This window comes from Dipodomys spectabilis, unplaced genomic scaffold (assembly GCF_019054845.1).
Source record: "Dipodomys spectabilis isolate Male_0828 unplaced genomic scaffold, ASM1905484v1 ptg000001l, whole genome shotgun sequence".
NCBI classification, from domain to species: domain Eukaryota; kingdom Metazoa; phylum Chordata; class Mammalia; order Rodentia; family Heteromyidae; genus Dipodomys; species Dipodomys spectabilis.
The window spans coordinates 18,158,447-18,180,369 of NW_024870678.1; the positions used below are offsets into that span (position 1 = coordinate 18,158,447).

At 37.2% G+C, this 21,923-nt stretch overlaps 1 protein-coding gene across 1 annotated transcript in view; it reads right to left on the reverse strand.

Annotated features, from left to right (window-relative positions):
• Window positions 1-18,823: 18,823 nt before the first annotated feature.
• Tmem244 (transmembrane protein 244) overlaps window positions 18,824-21,923 on the reverse strand; it is a 32,190-nt gene continuing 29,090 nt past the window's right edge. Inside the window, exons 4-5 of the mRNA XM_042696559.1 lie at window positions 20,557-20,682; window positions 18,824-18,903 (exon numbers count right to left, since the gene is read on the reverse strand). Of these exons, the coding sequence (XP_042552493.1) occupies window positions 18,824-18,903; window positions 20,557-20,682 (206 nt within the window). The remainder of the gene's footprint in view (window positions 18,904-20,556; window positions 20,683-21,923) is intronic.

Consider the following 21,923-nt stretch of genomic DNA (forward strand, 5'->3'; position numbering starts at 1 on the left):
TTTCTACCTGGGCTGGCTTTGAACCATGGTCCTCAGAACTCAGCCTTCTGAATATTTAGGATCACAGGCTTAAGCTATAGGTACTCAGCTAAGACAAGGTTCTTGAACTTGATACAGATCCATGTTCTAATGCTTGGCTTTCGCAGATCAAGTAGTTAAAATTAGGAATACACTGTAAGTTTTCATCATAAGCAAATTTACTGTTTGTGTTTTAATGTTTTTATGGGGGTCCATTTTCTTTTTCTTTCAGCTCTGTAGAGTGTTACTCACCAAGTTAAGTCAAATCCTGAACCTGCTCTCTGCTACTTTTGAAACCAGCAACATGATTTGCCTATTACCAAATTATTTTATTGTGTAAAATTTACAGATGGTCATCTCTGCCAAATCTATGGCTGACAACCCTAACAGGCTTTCTGACAGCTGGAAGGAAGCTGGAACACCTGTTAAATTTGCAGGAAAAATGCCAAGTGGACTGGAGATGAAGCAGTTCTCAAATCTTTATACTCACTAGCTCTTGGGCCAGAAAAGCACCCCCTCTACCCCAGATCTTTCTGCCCTCCCATCATGAAGACTTGAGTGTAACAGTCTTGAGCTCCCATTTTCTGAGTGGGGGGCAGGAAATTTTTCTTGTTCTATTTCTCCTTATTTTAACCCTGTTATCCTACAACAAATCCTAGCTACAACTTTCACCTTGTGAGACTCTCCTTTTTATAAGACACTTGAACTGCTTTTCATAAGTAGTTCTCAAGGACCCAGGGTTTGGGGCAAAATTTGGAAAGCAGAGAGAAGCCCTCACCCATTCTCATAAAGAATGCCTACACGTGGAAGTTCAGAAAGTTCAGGAATAAAAGACTGGATAAATGTACTGATAAGGAAGGAATATCTCCCTACAATACCAGTGTGTATTTATTAATCCTTATTCAAGGTATAAGGAAATGTCTCTTAAGGGTACTGCGTAAAGGGTTCATAATAAAGGAAATCAGAGGGGATGAATTCCTCAGTCCCTCAAGTAACTATGGAAGCCATGCGCCCTTCTCTTTCATTTTCTTCTGTCTTTCTCTCTGGTCATGAGGAAAATGAAATAAGAACCGTTGCCAGTATTCCTCTCGATATGCCTACACTGGTTTCCAAAGCCTCAGAACTCTAAGAAAAAGACATTAGTCTATCATTGTAGTGCAATATGGCATCAATATAAATTAGAAAATGGAAAATGCTGGCCTGTAAATGAAAGCTTCGATTTTAGTACTGTTCTCCAGCTGTTCTTAATTTTGTAAATGATAGGTAAAATTATCCAAAATTCTCTATGCACAGCATTTTTTTTTCCTGATGGCTGCAATGTCTCATTGTAAAGAAAAACTTGGATCTTTTCCGAGGAACCTAGAAAATTCTTAGATGGATTTAAGGTTATAACCATTACTTTTGGCCCAACCTGGAAGGATTTAGATGTTCTGTTCTCAGTCTGTTGCATGCCTAAGGGAAGCAAAGCATTTGGACAGCAGCTGGAGCCTTTGCTGATGATGTCCATGTCAAAGATGAACGTAAAGCCCATTTGAGATGTCACCATACTCAAAACGAAAATCAATTAGAGCCACATTATAATGTCAGTGCATCTAAGTTTTGATCATAAAAAACAAAAGGTCTTCTTAATACTAACGCTGTCTCAGAGAAACAGCGCAAAACTGATCTGGAAATGCCAGGGTCCTTTAAGATTTGAACCCTGGTTTTGCAGTAATAACAAAGCCCCTTTGTGAGACAGCCCAGAACTTGGCAGTCAATACCTGGAGCAAAATGGTCAACATCAGAGCTGGGAAGGTGGCTCAGTGGTAGAGCGCTTGCCTTGCATGCCTGAGGCCCTGGGTTCGATTCCTCAGTACCACATAAGCAAAAAGAAAAAAAACGGAAGTGGAGCTGTGGCTCAAGTGGTAGAGCACTAGCCTTGAGCTGAAGAGCTGAGGGACAGCGCCCAGGCCCAGAGTACAGGCCCCACGACCGGACCCAAAAAAAAAAAAAAATGGTCAATATCAAAAGCCCCTCAAATTTAAATGTTGGGTGGTATCATCCCTTCTCCTGGGAACTCAGATTTAGGTAAATCTTTAAGAAACTAAATGTCAAGACAGGGTATTGAAAGTTTTTATTCTATGGGAAGGAACAAAAATCTATAGCCTATGTCTTATTTTTCAATAAGATGCTGTTGCATTTAGATTTACATTTCAAAAACAAATCTTGCTGTTGCATTTAGATTTACATTTCAAAAACAAATCTTACTTCTGTTAAGTTCTTAACCACAGAACCAGATTCATCAAGTGAAGAATCTTATTCCTACGAGTCATTAAAGTGTCTCCCTCCAGGAGACACTGGGCATTACAGTAAAATCTTATCCATAAGAGTAACAGATCTAAACATTACATCTAAAATAGAAGACAGATGGAAATTGGATGCTGTCTTTACTATGGCTATCAACCTCAATATGTGAAATCTATAGACATTACAATTCCTCAGTGCTGATCTGTATAGGAAATATTCTTTTAAGGGATTTTTTTTGCTAATGTCTCTTTGACTTCCTTTTCATTAAAGGGCTAACTTAATGTCTTCTGATCCTGAGATAGTGGTAGCCTATTAACCAAATATCCTGACAATTAAAATTTCCATGTCACCTCCTCTTTTATATAGGAAAACAACTTTTTGTTTCCCCTTTTCCAGGCAGGGAAAACAGTCCACTTCCAACAGCAAGCACTTACAGAAAACAGTCCTTCTCTGCATCTCGTTTAATATTAAAAAGGACCAGGCCAGGGCCAGTAGTTAACCCCTACAGCCACTCTGAAGGCTGTCAAAATTTGAAGTCAGCTCAGGCAAAATTGTCTTGCATCTCTTATCTCCAATTAACCACCCAAATGCAGGTGGAGCTGTGGCTCAAGTGGTAGTGCACTAGCTTTCAATAAAAAGCTCAGGGACAGGGCCCGGGGGGGGCCTAATTTCAAGCTGTAGGACCAGCACAAAAAAGAAAAAGAAAACAAAAAGTTAAAAGGGACCAAAGTCATTTAGGAGTAGATGAGAAGACAGAGAAATTATGTGTGTGTGTGTGTGTGTGTGTGTGTGTGTGTTTAACAAATATCAAAAGAGCCAGGCTCAGAAGTTAAAACCATGAAGTAAACTGAAAAAACAGATAAGCTTCTCTAGGCACCAGACCTCCTTTTTAACTTTAAGTTACAGGATTAGAAGATAGAGGAGGGGTTATCAAAATCTGCCTTCTCTTTTAAAGTCTAGGAGAGGCTATCTAAATCCATTTTATCCTTTGAAGTGGTAAAGATCTGGAAACTCTTCATGTGAGAGTAGAGACAGAAATTATGAAAGATTACTCTGACAAAAGGAGGTCCTAGAGGCTACCTGGGCTTTAGTAGGCCTCACCCATCTCACCTGCCCCACCCCATTGTCTAAGGATTAAATTCGTCTTTGCTAGTGTAACAGCTGTAGTTAGGAACCACCATCTTGAGACTTAAACTCCCATTTCCTAAACAGAACAGGAAGTATTTCTCTTCTTTTCTGTTTCTCCCTATTTTCTATCTTAAGCAGGTTGTAATAAAATCAATGTTGTTAAAACTTTAAAAATAAATGCATGAAGAGTTTTCCCAAGAGGGACAGCCATGTAATTATAGATATTTTGGCATGTCATTATTCTTTATATAGTACTCTATGTATCATTATTTTAGTTCAATCAATATCTGATGTTAAGATATAATAATGCTGGCTGATTACTATAATAGGTATCTATGATACCTATGTTAATAGATGTAGTGCCTGTTATATTAAATATTAATTATGACTATATTAAGTATTAACTATGACCATTATTACTAACAGGCATCTATTATAATAATTGGTCAAGGCCCAATAAGGAGACAGAAATTCCACCATAATTTGAATGGAGAGAGCATAGAATGAACAATGACTATTTCCACTATTTACAGCAAAAAAAAAAAAAAAAAAAGATAGAGCCTAAAAGAGAACTCTAAGAAATGACCCAAGGCTGAAGCAGAGTCCTCAATGAAAGAGGCTGTCTCCAAAACTGGGACTCACAGTAGAACCGTCACTGCCCACTGGTTGATGGAGAAGTTCACTAGGTTGCCCAGGCCAGAGCTGGTCTACAATTAATGGATGGAAACACAGCTTGAGCACTGAGCTGCCACTGGCAAAACTGGAGCCTCCTGCAGAGCCACCAGTGAGCTGAGAGTCTTGGGCAAAGCGCTGCCCTCTGGGGTGCAAATGAGATTTGCTGAAAAACTGGGTACTGGCTGGACTAGTACCCAGTGATGGCAATCACTTGTGTGAACCATTTTGGTAAACTCTCTGGACTGCTGCTGAACTTACCAGAATCCATCATGGGAAAGTGTCACTTAAGTTGCAAATGGGAAGCTAGATGGTGTGAATGCAGAATCATTTAGCAGCTGGTGTTGAGGCCATGGAGAGATGCTATTGCACTTTTCCCTGGCCAGGCAGCGTAGAGGTCAGCAGGATTCACCTGGAATTGGCCTTGGCTGATATTATTGCACTCAGTACTGGAAAGGTTCTTGGCCTCTTTTGGAACTCACCTCAAGGGCTCTTGTCATAGTGCTGCTGAAATTTACTAGAGGTGAGCTCACCTGGACGTCCTGTATAATACTGTAGTCCAGCATTGCAAGAGCAAGCAACCCTGCAGAGAACACCGGCTATGGGAGGAACATCCCTTCCTCCTCCCGTGTCCTCCAGCGCCCTCTGCTGCTGATGCCTCACATCATGCCCTCTGGCAAGCAGATGATGAAGATAGATTTGAAACTGAGGCAAGAGAAATTAACCAACAGTCCATTCCATTATACTGATCTCTTCACTCATTTGTCTCTTTCGCTTGTAGATGGTTTGTTAAGTGTTTCAAAGGTAAGGATAATGTTTATATTTTTGTGTGTAGCATAGTTCCTGGAACTTATTATGTGTTTCACAAACGTTTGTCAAAATATCATACTGTGTGAATAGGTATTACATTCTGCACTAAAGGTGCGCTTGGCCTGACAAGCAGTAGGGAACCTAAATGCAGTTGTCATAAAGGAAAGACATCATTTTCGTTGTTTTCATGTAGAAGGAAAATAGTAATAGTGGTGCAGACACATTACCCATCTGTAGATCATTATATTATAAATGGGATTTTTTTTATGCTACATAGAACTTCAGTTGGAGTTGACTTACTAGAAATATTCTATAACTTACTAGGGGGAAAATAATCTTTTTCCTCCTCCCCTTTTATTAGCTTTTACATTAGTTATACAGGGGGAGATTTCATTGTTACATTTCCATGCATGTTTACAATATATTCCAATCAATTCACTTAGAATCCTCAACTGATTGGCCGAGGCCGACCCACTTTCTGGAAGGTAATCTGACTTACCCAAAGTCAAGTAATGATTTAATATATCATCTAGGCTGATGGATACTTGACCAATGTATGGACATTATAGGCCATCCAAGTCAATACATGAAAGTACCAATTAAAGCCATGTAACTTTATGAAATCAGCATCAGATGATGAAGATAATGTAGAAACAGGTGGGAGAGGAAGGTAGAGAGTGAGACAGGAAAGAGAGAAATAAAATTAGAGCAGAAATTATTACATGTATATACATATGCATATATATATTATGTCATGGGGCTTGAACTTGGGGTCTGGACACTGTCCCTGAGCTCTTTTGTGAGCCACAGCACCTCTTCGAGTTTATTGGTGGTTAAATGGAGATAAGAGTCTCGCTTACTTTCCTGCCCAGGCTGGCTTTGAACCATGATCTTCAGATTTCAGCCTCTTGCGTAGCTAGGATTATAGGCTTTTAGCCACCAGCACCTGGCTAGAGCAGAAATTATAAACATTGACATATAAAATTTAATAGAACTTAATGGTATAAAATATTATGTATGACAAAGTGGAGTTTTTGGATTATTGAGGTAGGTCAATAAATTTAAACACAATACAAGGTCAAGATTTTAAAAGAAAAATATGTCATAACAAAACCACTTTATTTTATTCATTCACTCTCTCATTCATTAATCAATGGAAATGAGAAACTGAGACTCTAGGGGCTGGGGAATACTAAGCGATCTGAGTTAATGTACTAGAAAAGGACATTGCCTGTTTAGTTGCATGATCTGACACAGGTCCTATTTTCTTTTTCTGTTTATTTATCCTCACATTGTCTATTTTTATTGTGCTGTTTTCAGATACGTGTCCTCAGTATAGCGTGCCGGTTTATCAATAATCTTTCTATCCCTATATAATCTTATGTTTAGTCTCGTTAAAAATTCTATTGACAATATATTTTCTATAAACTTAATTTTTCTTTTAAAAATCTCCCTAGTAATTGGGAGAGAGAATGGGAAAGGTACAAAAAGAAGTGTACTCTTTATCTGACTTATGTAACTGCAACCCCTGTGTACACCACCATTATAACAATAAAAAAATTAAAAAATTTTCCCTAGTACTCTTCATAGTAACTTACACCTTACTTGAGACTAAAAGCTTTCCTTGTCACCTACTTGCTCAAAAGACAGATAATCTACCCTTCTTCTTATGCTATACAAGTTCAGTTACGTATCTTTCTGCAGTCCCAGTTCTGTGCGAGTTATTTCAACATGAACTTATACTCAGTTAATTTATAAGCCTTTATTTTATCATGATGTCTGTAGTTTATCTAAGACCTCTCAGAAAGCGGAAGTATCACATTGTTCTGATTCTTGTGTCCCATTTCCTTTACATTTTTTTGTTTTCTGGTGATTTCCTTTACTGTCTTGTGAGCATAGGTACAAACTTTAGAATAGTGTTTGTCATCCTCCCCCTCCTGCCAGCTCATTGGCTAGAACTCTGGGCCTGGGCGTTGACCTTGAGCTCTTCACACCACTTGAGCCACAGCGCCACTTCCAGTTTTTTGGTGGTTAATTGGAGATAAAGAGTCTCATGGACTTTCCTGCCTCGGCTGGCTTTGAACTGTGATCCTCAGATCTCAGCCTCCCGAGTAGGCGTGAACCACCAGCACCCAGGTTTGTTTGTCATTTTTTAATCCATTATCTCTATACAAAAACATTCATTTATTTATTTTTTTTGGGGGGGGGGTCCGGTCGTGGGGCCTGAACTCTGGGCCTGGGCGCTGTCCCTCAGCTCTTCAGCTCAAGGCTAGCGCTCTACCAATAGAGTCACAGCGCCACTTCCGGCTTTTTTCTTTTTGCTTATGTGCTGCTGAGGAATCGAACTCAGGGCCTCGGGCATGCAAGGCAAGCGCTTTACCACTGAGCCACCTTCCCAGCCCTATACAAAAACATTTATGTGATGTTATGCAGACTTTTCTATTCCCAGAAAACCTGTGACTGTTTTTACACTGTTGAAATACATAATTGAACTACATTATCTTTAAGAGCATTAAAATGTTTTGATATTAACTTTGAAGTCATTCAATATCTCTAGATCAGGACTATAAAACCTTTTGTCATTGTCTCTTGTTGGGAATTGAACTCAGGGTCTCACAGGTGCTCTACCACCTTAGCACACCCAGGCAAAAATCTTTTTTTAGGGAATTGTAATTCTAGCAAGAAAATTGGCATAGAACGCTAAAGATCTACTATGCAAATGAATGGTACTGGGTGTTTGCTGTTCATCAAGTCTAAGAGCCATGAAAATAATTTCGTACAAGGTTGGTAGGCCTGTAAGGAAGTGACCACATACATTTATGGCTGAGGGTAATATAAATTGGTGCCATTTTTCTGAAGAGCAATAGGGCAGTATGTAACAAGATCTTAACGATACTGCTTGACAAAAAGAATTCTACTTCTGATTAGACAGCTTTCCTTCTTCTTTTGTTTTCTGACAGAATTTAGGGAGTCAAATGTCTACCAAGCATTATCATCATTCTGTGAATAAGAAGATAATTTAGACATGACTCTCTTCCTTGAAAAGTCATGGGCCTACATGACATATTTCCTTTCCTACTTCCATATATCCAATTGGTTGTACAGAGCTTCAAATGTTGTACCACACCAGGAAAAAAAAACCTCAGAGTTTTTCAGAGAGCAACAAAAACCAACTGTTTTGTGTTAATGCAAGTTTTCATTTGATTAGCATTGTCTTATCTTGTGACAACACTTTCCTAGATGGAGATGCTTATGTGCACAGTCTAGTGCCACTAATATGCTTCTAGAAGATTTGCTGACAACTTGGAATTTGCTAGAAAACAAATCCTAAATCCAACTTGATAACTCCTGTATTAATTTTACAAATCTTCTTTTAGTGAAATTATATTATCAATAAAAGACTAGAAGCCTGAAAATTTCTAAGAATAAAGAAAACATCAAGCTAAGAAACACTATTGAAGTATTTTAGAGGTGGGAAAAGAATAGGATTGAATCTATTTGACATTATTTTCTGGAATGACCAGTTTAAAACCTAATTCAGTGCTGGCATTATAACTCAGAGGTAAAGTGCTTGCTTAGCCTATATAAAGCCCTAGGTTTGACTCCCAGCACTACAAAATAAGTTTGCAAATTTCATTATCAGAGGTGCGGAGAATTAATTTTCCTTTGGGTTTGAGTTCTTTGAAGACACAAAAGGATGGTCTCTGGTGAAAGCCTGTGTGATCATATAAACAGTCATAGAGGGTTGCAAGCAACTCATTCAGCTTCCATGAATTGTTCATGAACCCAACAGGATGCTAATGGTTTGGAATCTGTGGTCCTCAAGACTCTAAACAGGATGTTAATTGTCTCGGAGATGACCATTGAGATGCTAGATTTCAAGATTACGAGGTTTGATTACAAAGTTGGATGAGTTTTAAAATTGTGTTTATCTGTTTGCTGTTTTCATTGGAGCTAGCACATTTTCATGTTTAAGACCCCTTAGTTTGGAAACTCATGAAAGAAATAAAAAACAAGTTTTAGTTATTAACTCCAAAGTAGGAATTATATTTAAATACAGCACAAAATAAGAAAGGAAGACATTGTGCATTTGTTGACAGTGTACACAGTGCTTTCTAATCTAGATGACAATCTTTGGGTTTCTACTTACTGTTCCCTTGAAGAATGAAGAACGTCAGATGGTAACTAATTCTAGTTTTTGTTGTTGTTGTTATTTGCTTGCTTGATTTTGTCAGTCATGGGGCTTGAATTCAGGGCCTGGACCCTATCCTTGAGATTCTTTTGCTCAAAGCTAGCACTCTACCACTTGAGCCATAGCACCACTTCTGGCCTTTTCTGTTTATGTGGTACTGAGGAATTGAACCCAGGGCTTCATGCATGCTAAGCAAGCACTCTACCACTAAGCCACATTCCCAGCCCCCAGACTTCTTTAAACCATCTTTTATGAGGCCATTTTCTCTCCAATGAAAAATTTCTGAAAGACCTACATTACCTTTATATGTAACACTATTGTCTTTCCTTCCTTTTCTGGCAGTTTTTCAGCATAACCATATCTATAGATGCTTTTATTTTGCTTTTATTTTCCTATCAATTCAGGTTCTGAAAGTATACAGACCAATAATTTCAGAAAGTGCTGTTATTTTTTCCTTGGGATGTTTGTCATAAAGAAAACTCTGTATTTCATACTGTATACATTCTCACTTTTATAGGCCAATCCGTACAGCTTCACAAATTCCAAATAACTTTAGAATTTACCAGCTCGGCTACTAAGGTAAATTAGATGAACAAAATCCATAAAATTTTAGATTATATTCCAATCTCTGGTTGAAAATGAGCAAATATTCCTCACATATATCTTGGAATCACTTTTGTGCGTTATTCTTTTACACAAAACATTATTAAAGGGATATATGTATGCAAACTTAATGACAAAATAATATTAAATGATATAACATTAATACACATTTATGAAAACTTTAGGCATAACAAAATAGTATCTCTTTAAAATATGAAAATATTATGTGAAAAGTGGATTCTACTGAATTAGGAATATAGGACACTGAAAAAGTATATTAAACAAGAATGATTTTTTGGCCTTTGAGAAAGTTGTATATAGTTTAATACAACTGGATTTTAGTTGATATGTATAATATATATATTTGTGCTAAAATGTGTATTCTTTATTTAAACATTTTTATGTGCTAAGAGGTGTCATCAAATAGATAATGGTAATCATTTTAATAAAGGAAAGAAGAAAATCACAGATTATTTTTATGATCAGGGAAAAAAAAAAAAGCTAAAGAGCAGGGTGAACATGATCCTAATTACCTGAGCAGATGGATCTCTAATCCTAGACATAAACATGCTAATTAAACTGTACCACTGAATGACAAGGTAGTAACATCTTCTGAGCCTAGAGACTTTGTCATTCTGGTTTATTAGCTAAATCTAATCTTCTTTATATTAAAAACCCAACCTTCTGAAATTAAGGAACTTATTTAGATAGTTTTACTGTTTCTGGGAATTTCTTTCATGAGTGTGAGTTTATATTAGCAAGTGTAATTCCTCTGCAATTTTACTCACTGAGGAGTTTTATTTTTATTTTTATTTATTTATTTATCTTGCCAGTCCTGGGGCTTGAACTCAGGATCTGGGCTGTCCCTGAGCTTCTTTTGCTCAAGGCTAGTATTCTACCACTTGAGCCACAATACCATTTCTGGCTTTTTCTGTTTATGTGGTAATGAAGAATGGAACCCACAGCTTCATGAATGCTAGGCAAGCACTCTACCACTAAGCCACATTCCCAGACCCCATTGTCTTTTGCTCATTTTATTTTTCCTTTTTGTCTCTGCATTTCTCAGGGTATACGGTGTATACTGTCAAAGGTATTTTACTTGTAGAATCAAATATCATAGTAGTGAGGCTTCATTATTCACAGAGTGTTGTCTACTTTTAAGGATGAAAGACAGAAATTTTCTTTAGTAATTGGAATTCACAGTGCCTTGAAGGATCTAGACCAGTTTCAGGATTTGATGATTTCATGACCAAAGACTTTGGAAGAAATCAACAGGAAGAATGAGAATGATGAATAGAAGACAGATGTTTGCACTTATAAAAAATATTTGAAAAAAGCAAAGAAGACTTATTTTTAATCATGTTCACAGGTACAAGAGAAGTTGAAATTTTCTAAACCGATAGCAGACCAATAAAACATAAAGTTAGCATGAAGGTCATCTGAAATTAGTATAGTATTTCTTTCTTAAGTGAATGGCATCTTTAAGAAAGAAACAGAGTGTTAGGGAGAAAATTCCGGGAGATGATTTGGTTCAGTTTCTCATTGTTCTCCAAAATATCTGGGTGTATATGTGGGGAGGTGTTGCTTTCCTGTCCTATTTTTCACACTCACATCTTAATTATAACAGTGGCATGCACTTTATTTATTATTTTATTTTGTCTGCTGTGGAGCTTGAACTCAGGGTCTGGACACTGTCCCTGAGCTCTTTTGCTTAAGGCTCATGCTCTACCACTTGGAGTCACAACTCCACTTCCATGTTTTGTTTTGTTTTGTTTTTCTGGTGGTTAATTGGAGAGAAGAGTCTCATGGATTTCTTTGCTCTGGCTGACTTTAAACCATAGTCCTTAGATCTCATCCTTCTGGGTAGTTAGGAGTACAGGTGTGTGCCACCTGCAAACTGCTATACACTTTGTTCATACTAGGAGATATTTTAACTATATTATAAAATGGTAAATATGTAAGACCGTTCCAGAAATTAACTTCCTTACATTATATTAAATTCAATAATCACATATTGCATATACAGATAACACATAGCTATGTACACTTAACAAAATCATATGATCCAAACTATGTAAATCCTTACTACCCAAAGTATGTTGCATGTGCCTGCAGCACTGGCATTTTCTGAGAGGTTTCAGTAATACACAATCATGGGCTCCACTCCAGCCCTTCGGAGCCAAAAACTGCTTTGTAACATGATCCCCAGGTAAATCAAGTGCACATTAAATTTGGAGAAAGACTATGTTAGGAGACCACAGTCTAATGAAAGAAATCGATACTGATGTTAAAAACAGACTGATTTTATAAGAAATGTTCCAGACCAGAATACTTTGGGGCAATAATATAATTTACTTCCGGTTGCAGAAGTGTTTGAATCTGCCTCCTCCTACATCTTACTTTCCACTCCATAAGTATTTTCTAAATTGTGTCCTTGGGCAAAAATATTGGAGAAATAGTACCAATAGTGTCAACTGCACTTTCAAATTTCTAAGCAAATAGCTGATTGGTAAAATGCAGTTTGGGGAAGTTTCTGGAATACATAAAGTTACTCTGAATTATCTTAGAGGTTGAATGAATGTCTAAGCCCAATAGTGTACTAAAGATTCTGAGACACCTTGCAATAAATGGGTGCTGCTTTACTTAATCCAAAGTTCCACAAATAATACTTAAATATGAAAGATTTTCCTTGAACTAGTGTTCGGTGGAACACACTGTGGGAAACCTTGAATTTTATATATATGTAACATTTTGCTCTTGAATTCTTTGTTGGGGTTGTTGTTCTGCTTTCCTCTAACATCTGTGTTGTGTGTGTGTGTGTGTGTGTGTGTGTGTGTGTGTGTGTGTGTGTGTTGCTAGTACTGGGCCTGAATTTAGGGCCTGGGTCCTGTCCTTCAGCTTTTTCATTCAAGGCTAGCACTTCTGCTTGTGCCACAACTCCACTTTCAGCAGTTTTTAGTGGTTAGTTGAAGAGTCTCATGAATTTTCCTGTCCTAGCTAACTTTGAACCATAATCCTCAAATCTCAACCCTCCTGAGATTATAGGCATGAGCCCCTGGCACCTGGCAGCAGTGGCAGCTTCCTCTCCTCCTCCTCCTCCTCCTCCTCTTCTTCTTCCTCTTCTTCCTCTTCTTTTTTCTTCTTCTTCTTAGAAATAGTTATAAAGCATGCTGAACAACTTCAAACTTGAATATGAGCAAAACGTAAAAGTTAGGTCTGACACAATATATGTTATAGCATACAATTTCCAAGGCAAATTAATCCAGCCATACTGTTAGAAATTATCCAGATCTGGATAGACAAAGTTGTCTTTGAACAAACAATACGCCAAAGTCTGGCCGCCACATATCATTGAAATTAAGCCAGACCCTGCAAGTAAATGAAAGAGAAGCTTTGGTTAAATACTTGCAATGAATAGTTCATTAGTATGATTATGAATAAGAGCAACGGTAATCACTAAACTATTATTCGTAAAGTTGACCTAGCATTTGAAACAAATTCAGCTAAGAAAGAGAAGTTCTATACTCTGAGGCAAGTAAATCATTGAAAATTAGAACTTCCTTCAGAGAATGGGTGCAAATCAATAGTGAAGAGCTCTTAAAACCCAGAAACTGAAGGACAACGGAGTCAAAGCACATGCCAAGTAATTCACAGTTCTGAATTCTTCAACCTGCTATTTGTTTGTGCTGTCAATGTTCTTTTTACTCTGTTGTTTTTTCCTTCTATTCTTGCTTTCTTTTTTTTTTCTTCTGTCTTTCAAGACAGAGTCTCAGCGTGGGCTACATAGCTTTGAACTCACAACCTCCTCAGGTGCTATGATTATAGGTATGTGCCACCACACTGAGTTGTTACAATTTAATGTTATTATTACTACAGTTTGTATTGCTATGGTGTTATTACCTATGTATACACACAGGTATGCATATATACCCAAATATATGATCTTTTTCTTGTAATTACAAAAGGAAAACATACTTATTAAATTGAAGGGTAGGAAACGTTTAAAACCAAATCCCACCTGAATTATTTAGTTCAATGAAATACTTTTAGTTCTGGTTTCATTGGTCCAATGACTCTTGTTTGTTTTAAAATATTGATCCAGCCATATTGATCTAATTAAGGAGCTCTTATGAACCTATTGTTCCTTGTGTGGAACTAGCAAGGGAATGCTGGTGAAAGGCAAAGCTTTGGGAGGTCCCACAACTTAGTGAGATTGAAAATTTCATCACACAAAGACTCAGGTTCAGCATGGAACCATGCGATGGCATTTCCAAAGCGTGCAGCCACTTTTGTCTTGTGTGTAAATTTTTCCCTTAAATAAAAACACAGAAGGCCGTGTCAGATGTCATGGTGTGGCTGTACTCTAACTCAACCCAACTGCTGAAACAAAAATAACGATTTTTATCAAACTCCTTTAGCCATTCCTCCAAGTTGACTTTCATGACACCCCTGTGGCTATCTGTTGCATGACTCAGCTGGCTATGTTAGAGCACATTCTGTGCTATCGTAAATAAAATCTGAGGAGACAGGTTATTTTTCAGAGAGAAAAAGCATTATTTCTACACCATTGTTTTCAGTGGTAGGGATTGAACCCAGGCTCTAGTACTAGGCCTGAACGCAGGCCTGTGCTATCTCCAGTCCTGATTACAGAATTTCTTTTGGTACTTTTTTAAATCAGTGAATTAAAAATTTACATCTTTAAAAAGCTATTGACAAATAAAAACACCAATACTTTCTCTATATGTTCTTTGGATGTCCAAAATAACAATGGAAAAAAAATTACACATTTAGATTTACAGATATGCAAGGCAAGAGGAGAGTTAAGCCCTAATGAGTAGACTTAATTAGTAATATAAGTAATACTGATACCAAAAACAGATAACAGGATTTTGTTCAATGTCCTATTGGATGTATGAATAATATAATATATCCAGTTCAATCGGCAAGCAGAAAAAATAATTGAATGTGGTTTCACTGCTTTTTAAAGTTCTATGAAGATAATGTGTGTGTGTGAGAGAGAGAGAGAGACAGAGAGAGAGAGAGAGAATTCTAGGGCTTCAACTAAGAGTCATACTCTTGCTTGGTTTTAGTTTGGTTTGGTTTGGCTTGGGTTTTTTTTGCCAGTCTTGGGCCTGGTCACTGTTCCTGAGCTTCTTTTTCCTCAGAGTTAGTGCTCTACCACTTGAGCCACAGCACCACTTCCGGCTTTCTTGAGTAGTTGATTGGAGATAAGAGTCTCATGGACTTTCCTGCCTGGGCTGGCTTTGAACTATGATCCTCAAATTTTAGCCATCTGAGCAGCTAGGATTACATTACAGGCATGAACCATTGGTGCCCAGTTTCTTCTTGTTTTTCTTTTTTTATTATTTTTTTGTCTTTGTTTTTACTCATGGCTGGTACTGTACCACTTGAGCCATGCCTCTAGTTCCTAAACGTTTTTGTTTGTTTAGTTGAAATAAAGTCTTGTTAGGCAACCCTGAGTTATGTAAACTTAAAGTTGTTATGAAAGTTAGAGGCTATATTCAAACTTTCAATTTTTCTGTCTCATACTCCTGAGTGCTAGGATTACAGGCATAAGTCACTAGAACCAGCCAATAATATAATTTATGAAGTAAAGAGGGTGTCGTTGGGTAGCCAGATAGTCCAGTTACCTGGTCACATAACTATATTTTTAGCTCTCTATATACAAATAGATACATATGTAACATAAATTGTATATCATATATTATATCTACCTATCTATCTATCTGACCTCTGTTTTCTTTTTAATCTTCCCAGGCCCCTTGGTAGTCTACTGGAATATGTTTTCTCTCAGAAGCCCAAATATACATCGGACATGCTAGAAACATCTCTATACTTTATGTCCTCTTATTTAATTCTACCTATACATGCACAACAAATACTGTTGACACTGCTGTGAGCCAGGCACTGTGTAAGGGGCTGAATATTTTATGTAAACATTACTCAACATTTGCTTTAAATACTTAAAATGTAAATGAGTTCTGGCCACTCAAGCCTGTAATCCTAACAACTCTGGACACTGAGAAGTAAGCCAGACCCAAAGAAACATAGGTCCCATGGTTTCCCTTATTTGCAATAACTAGTATATGTCTAGGATAATTCTACCAGACAAGCAGAAAAGGTCAAAAGCTTTGTACATTTGACCATAAAAGATGATGCTAAGCGAAATGAACCCCAAGATATGGACACAAGAGATTTTTTCTTTGTTGCTGTTGTTTTTAATGTTCTATGATTTTTTTTTGTATGTTCTTCCCCCTATGGTATAACCTTTTGTCACTGCGTTTGATTCTGGTTTCTGCATCTTGTATATACATTTTTCTAATTTGGGGAGGGGAAGGAAAAAAACAAAATGCTTAAATAGGGACACAGGTTGACCCATTGTAACAATGAGATATACAAGACACTATGCTGAAAACGAGCTTTACAACTTGGGGGCAGGGACAGGAGTGGGGAGAAGTTGGGGAGATGGGGAAAGAAGGGACGGTAGGGGCAAAACGAAGGAGTGGGTAACAATGCTCCATAGGAAATGTACTCATTATCTTACTCATGTAACTGTAACCCCTCTGTACAGTATCTTTACAATAAACATTTTTTAAAAAAGATACATGCTTCAAAGCCAACCAGGGCAGAAAAAAAAATTCAAGTGATTCCGTCTTCATCCCCAGGAAGAAAGCTAGATTGACAATGTGCCTCATGTACTACAACAGCTGAGCAAGCAAGCTGACACAGTGCAAGTTCCCTGAGTTCAAACCCTCATACCAGTACATGTGCACACACATGAGCATGTACACCTTGAAAATGAAAATTAAGTCAGTCTCTACTTTTCTATTTTCCAACTGTTTGATAACTAATACCTTGAATTTTGTAGGGTTCTTCCTAAATTGTCTTAATGTTTGCTTGGTTTGATTTGAAAAAAAAAAAGAAAAGAGGGCTGGGAAGGTGGCTCAGTGGTAGAGTGCTTGCCTTGCATGCATGAGGCCCTGGGTTCAATTCCTTAGTACCACATAAGCAGAAAAAGCCAGAAGTGGCGCTGTGGCTCAAGTGGTTGAGTGCTAATCTTGAGCTGAAGAGCTGAGGGGACAGCACCCAGGCCCAGAGTTCAGGCCCCACAACTAACCAAAAAAAAAAAAAAAGAAAGAAAAGAAAAGAATGAGAAATCAACATAAGGTCCCACGAAAGCTCATGACCTTAACTGATCAGTCCATATTCTTTTCTCTTCAGTTCATTTCTAGTACGTAGTGACAGCACTTTTGTTGTTGTTGTTGTTTTTTTATTGTGAGAATACCTTACAGAGGAGTTACAATTACATGGGCAAGATAACGAGTACATTTCTTATCAAGCATTGTTGCCTCCTCTTTGTTTCCCTTTCCCATCCCTTCCCATACTCCTCCCCTCCCCCCACCCGATCCTCCCCACCCCCCACTAAGGTTGTTAAGTTCGTTTTTCTACATAACGACTTGTACATCTCATCTTGTTCATTTATTGTCTCACTGTGACATCTCTTACAATGATAGCCCCAGATTTCAGCATTTCTACAAGGGAGCCTCTCTGGTAGTAATCTCTGTCAGAAAGAAAATCTCATTACAGTGCTCGTCTTAGAAGCTGTGGAAATTCTATCAAATTTTTCAATTCTATAAGCTTAGTGTCCACATTCACAAGATAGAACATAATGTTTATCTCACAGAATTATAATAAACATTAGTGAGATAAATGCAATGTTCCTGGCTTATAGTACGTGATCAATAAGTGTAAGTATAATTAATATTATTTGGACTATTAAAATTGTAATACAAGAAAATGTTTGGGTTTGCTTGCTGTTTTCAAAACAGATTGAAGATATTAGGCAAGATTAGTGCCAGATCAAGACGAAAAATATTTTTAAAAAAATTATATAATCTTTCTATTTGGGAGCCAAATGCAACAGATTTGGAAGTAAATAGTTTCCATACTTGACAAATATTGAAATCTGTTTGGAAGCATCCGGCTTATTCGATGGTACAGCTTATTAGTACAAAGAAACATTCATCTTGTAGTGCTAATTTTCCTTCCTAAATTTCTAAATGTTACATAATGTGATTAAGGAAAACTATAAATAAGTAAGTTCAAATTATAACAATATCACTTCCTGTATGTTTGCTGTTTCTTATCTTGACTTTTTTCTTTATTGCCAACACTGGGATGTGAACTCAGGGCCTTGAGCTCTTACATCGTTGTTTTTGTGTTGTTGTTTTTTTTCTTCTCAAAGTTGGTGCTATACCACTTGAGCCACAACTCTACATCTGACTTTGGGGTGGTTAATTGGAGATAAAAGCCTTGGGTATTTGTCTGCCCAGGCTGGCTTTGAACAGATTTCGGCCCCCTGAGTAGCTAGGATTACAGGCTTGATCCATTGGCACTCAGGTGATTTTCATCTTTTATAAGACAGAATTCTAAGGAAAATGTAGTATTTAGACTACATTGTTCAAAATTAAAAGTGAGCTAAATGTGTTTGAGCACCTCTAGGAAATGATAGTATTAGAATACAACAAAGGAAATCTTTCCTCATACAATTAGGTGCCTTGTAGAACTCCTCAATTGTAAGAATTTGAAAATATTGTAAATTAGAGTTCATTTCCTTGGTTTCAAGTTACGTATTGTATAAGAATTAAGAAGATTCAGAACAGTTAGGGCATGTTTGTATATGGCCATCTTCCCAGCACTGTAGCAGGATCATTACAGGTTCACAGCCATCCTGGGCCTTCATACGATCTTGTCTTGAAGGGGAAAAGGCTCAGATGGGTCCCTGTGCATTTGCTGCTCAACGTTAAATACATGAATGGACAATGCCAGCATGAAATAATCCTTGCCAAGTCTGACTACATTTTATTAAGGTGCTCCTGCTCTGCATGCATGAGAATTTCTACTGTGTTCTAGACTGTATTGATAGGGAGAAAAGGGCTGAGACACTTAAATGGACTTTATTACACTATGCTCTTTGAACCTGACAGGTGTGGTTTTCCCCATATTGTACTGTTTTCAAAATCTAGCCTGCTTGGTTATTGATCTTTATCATCATCATCATCATCATCATCATCATCATCATCATCATCATCATCATTTGCAGTAGAGAACAGAGACTAGAACTATACCTAAAGCAGCCCACCAATGTGATGTCAATGGGAATTCCAGCATAACTGCAACAGAAAAAAAATACTGTTCATTTTCAGAACTCTTATTTTTTTTATTACTTATGAGGAAATACTTGTTTCTTTTTGGCCAAATCATATCCACAAAGTAAAAAAATGTCATTCACATTCATGAACCCAGGTAGCCTCATGTTTGTATTTAAGCCTGCCTAAAGAGTCCTTGTATAATGTCAAATATTTGGAACTCCTCTCTAAAGAATGACGTCCACTCACTAGGTTGATTGGATGGAAAGTACAACAGTGATGGCTTTATGACCATAATGAATCCTCCAAACATTGTTCCCTCTAGAATTCTCAATTACTTCTCCTAGAACTCTGTTCTAGCAAGCAATCCTTTGGTAAGCAATTTCTACTTGTCATGTGTTAATGTGTTAAACAGTGAGCTACTAACTTCTCTGTGTCCAGACTTATAGCTTATTTCAACCTGGAGGTTTGGCTACTGTATGCCACTAAATGTTTGTACAAATATCTTGTCTATCTTGCAGGAAATCTTGGAGTCCTAAAGTAAAATAGAGAATTTGCTATGGGGAGAATGGAGCCTTAAGATTCCCTGAGTTGGTGATGGAAGGTTTCTGTTCAATAAAATTCATGGTAGAGGGTCAATATACTAGCATTCTCAAACAGCTATAAGGCTGGGAAGTAGCAGTTTTTCCGGAAACTGTGCTTGTAAAGCTGGAGCCAGCTTACACTCTCAATAGTTCAGGGCACTACAGTATGACAATGACTTAACTTGTAATAAATAATAATTACCATTAAAATACTTTGAGTATGCTTTCGAAACCATAGTTGAGGATACTGAAGGGGAAAAAATGTAGGAGTGGAAAAGTAAATTTTCAATGGATGGATAAAAATGTCATCTCCTAAGCCAGGCACCAGTGGCTCATGCCTATAAACCTAGTTACAAGGGAGGCTGAGATCTGGGGATTGCAATTCAAAGCCAGTCTGGACAGAAAAGTCCCCATGAGACTCTAATTTCCAACTAACCATTCAAAAACCACAAGTAGTGCTGTGGCTAAAATGGCAAGAGTGCAATCCTTGAGCACAAAGAGGCTCAGGGATAGCACCCAGGCGCTGAGTTCAAACCCCACAAGGGACCAAAAAAAAAAAAAAAAGTCATCTGAGTAATTGCCATCTCCTAAATGCTGTGTCAGGCAATTTTTTTACAATGTCATTTAAATGTCACTATATCTCCCTCCTTTTTTTTTTTTTTTTTTTTTTAAGAGAAGGATACTGATGTCAGAGAAGTGTAAGATGCACTCATAGTAAAAGTTACAACTGAAAGGTGAATGCTTTTTCTTGCATCCAAAGATCTCCAGTAGAAATGAAAACATCTTTAAACTTATATTCTTCATAAGAGAATCATTGTTGGGACATTGACAGTCCTAAAATACTCTAGCTTTCCTTGAGCCGTGGTTCCTCATCTTTTGCCATTTTCAGGGAATACTTTTGTAGAAGGCAAGGTGAATGAGAAAAGAGAATGGAAACCATTCATACATTTATACATTCCAGGATGGTCCCAAATTGGAAGGTGGTGCTGTCAAAATCTCTCCATGAAGTAAGCAGATTATAACTCTTAGGGAGTGTTCTAGCTATAGCATCAGATATAATACATTTTATTTGCTTCTGTTTTCTTAGACTTACCAGTCGATGTGATAGCAACATGGATAAAAGCCACCGAAATGGCATAATCCCAAAGCCATTCTTCAACAACCAGAACAAAAAGCAATCCACAAACAAGGTAGGTAAGCTCTGTCGAGACCAAAAGAACTACAAATAAAAGAAAGATTATCATCTGAGATTAGAGCAACTAATAATTCTGTAATATAATTGACAGCAAGACTATGAACACTTTCACTAAAGAAGTTTTGGTAAGACTTTTTTTCTTTTAATGTCCCATGGTGGGAACATTAAATCCCAGTAGGACTGTGATTGGCTAGCTGCAGGAGGCTTGACTAATGTGCTTGGATTTTGAATGATGCCAGTGGAAAAATTAGTCTCATAGCCATTTATCCCTGTAAGCAAACATACAGGATTAAGAGTCGTGACCTGCAGAAATCCTATCAAAAGACAGGAGTCTCTATTTATACTTATCTCAATGATTCCAGGTATCTTGGATGTGTTACCAAAATGGCTAACCTTAGTACTTCCTGATTTCTTCTCTCCTTCTTAGAAAATATCCTTTTGTTTATGTTTTCAGTAACTCACTTAAGAAAGACAGGGGACAATTTGAGCCTATACAAGCATGGAGTTGAGGAGTTATCTTTGGTTTACTAATCTCTATTAGACTCATTCCTTACCCTGTAGGTGAAATAAAGAATTATTCTTGGCATGGGTATTTCTTTACTCATCGCCCCAGAATCTGCTAGACAGGGGCAGCACTCAATCTTCTACCCAGTCCTCAAAAACAGGTAAAAATTTCTAATATATTTTATTTTTTGATCATTGTTAGATCTACAGATAAAAATAACAAAATACAATTTCTGTTTCATATTCTTTGCACTTGGTATTTGTGAAGATAAAAATACCACAAGTAAATATTATAATACAACCTATGCATGCAAATATGCTGTTGGATTACAAATCTCATTTTAAAAGACATTAAAAAAGTAATAAAATTAATGAAAGAATTCAGTTATGAGTTTTTATTTCTGAAAACTCAGAGTAAGAGTTTTATTGAACTGTAGCATTTCTTTGGTACCCAGGAGCAACTAACTTGGAAATAAGTTCCTCTGTGTTTTTGTAATAATTTAGTATGTTCAGATAGTCATCTGGGAAGCATAATTTATCACCATAGATAAAATAGAGCCTCATAAATGGCAGGTGTTGATGGAAACACTTCTAAATTCAATGGTTGTCACAGAATAGTTTCCCTGAACACATATAAATATAGTTATTTACAGGTCAAGATCACAAATCTCTAAGAGCCCTAAACATGTGAAGGGTCAATGGTTTGCCTCTTACCTTCTAGAAGGTTCTTTCAGACTGTAGTAGTTTCAAAGGAGAGTTTT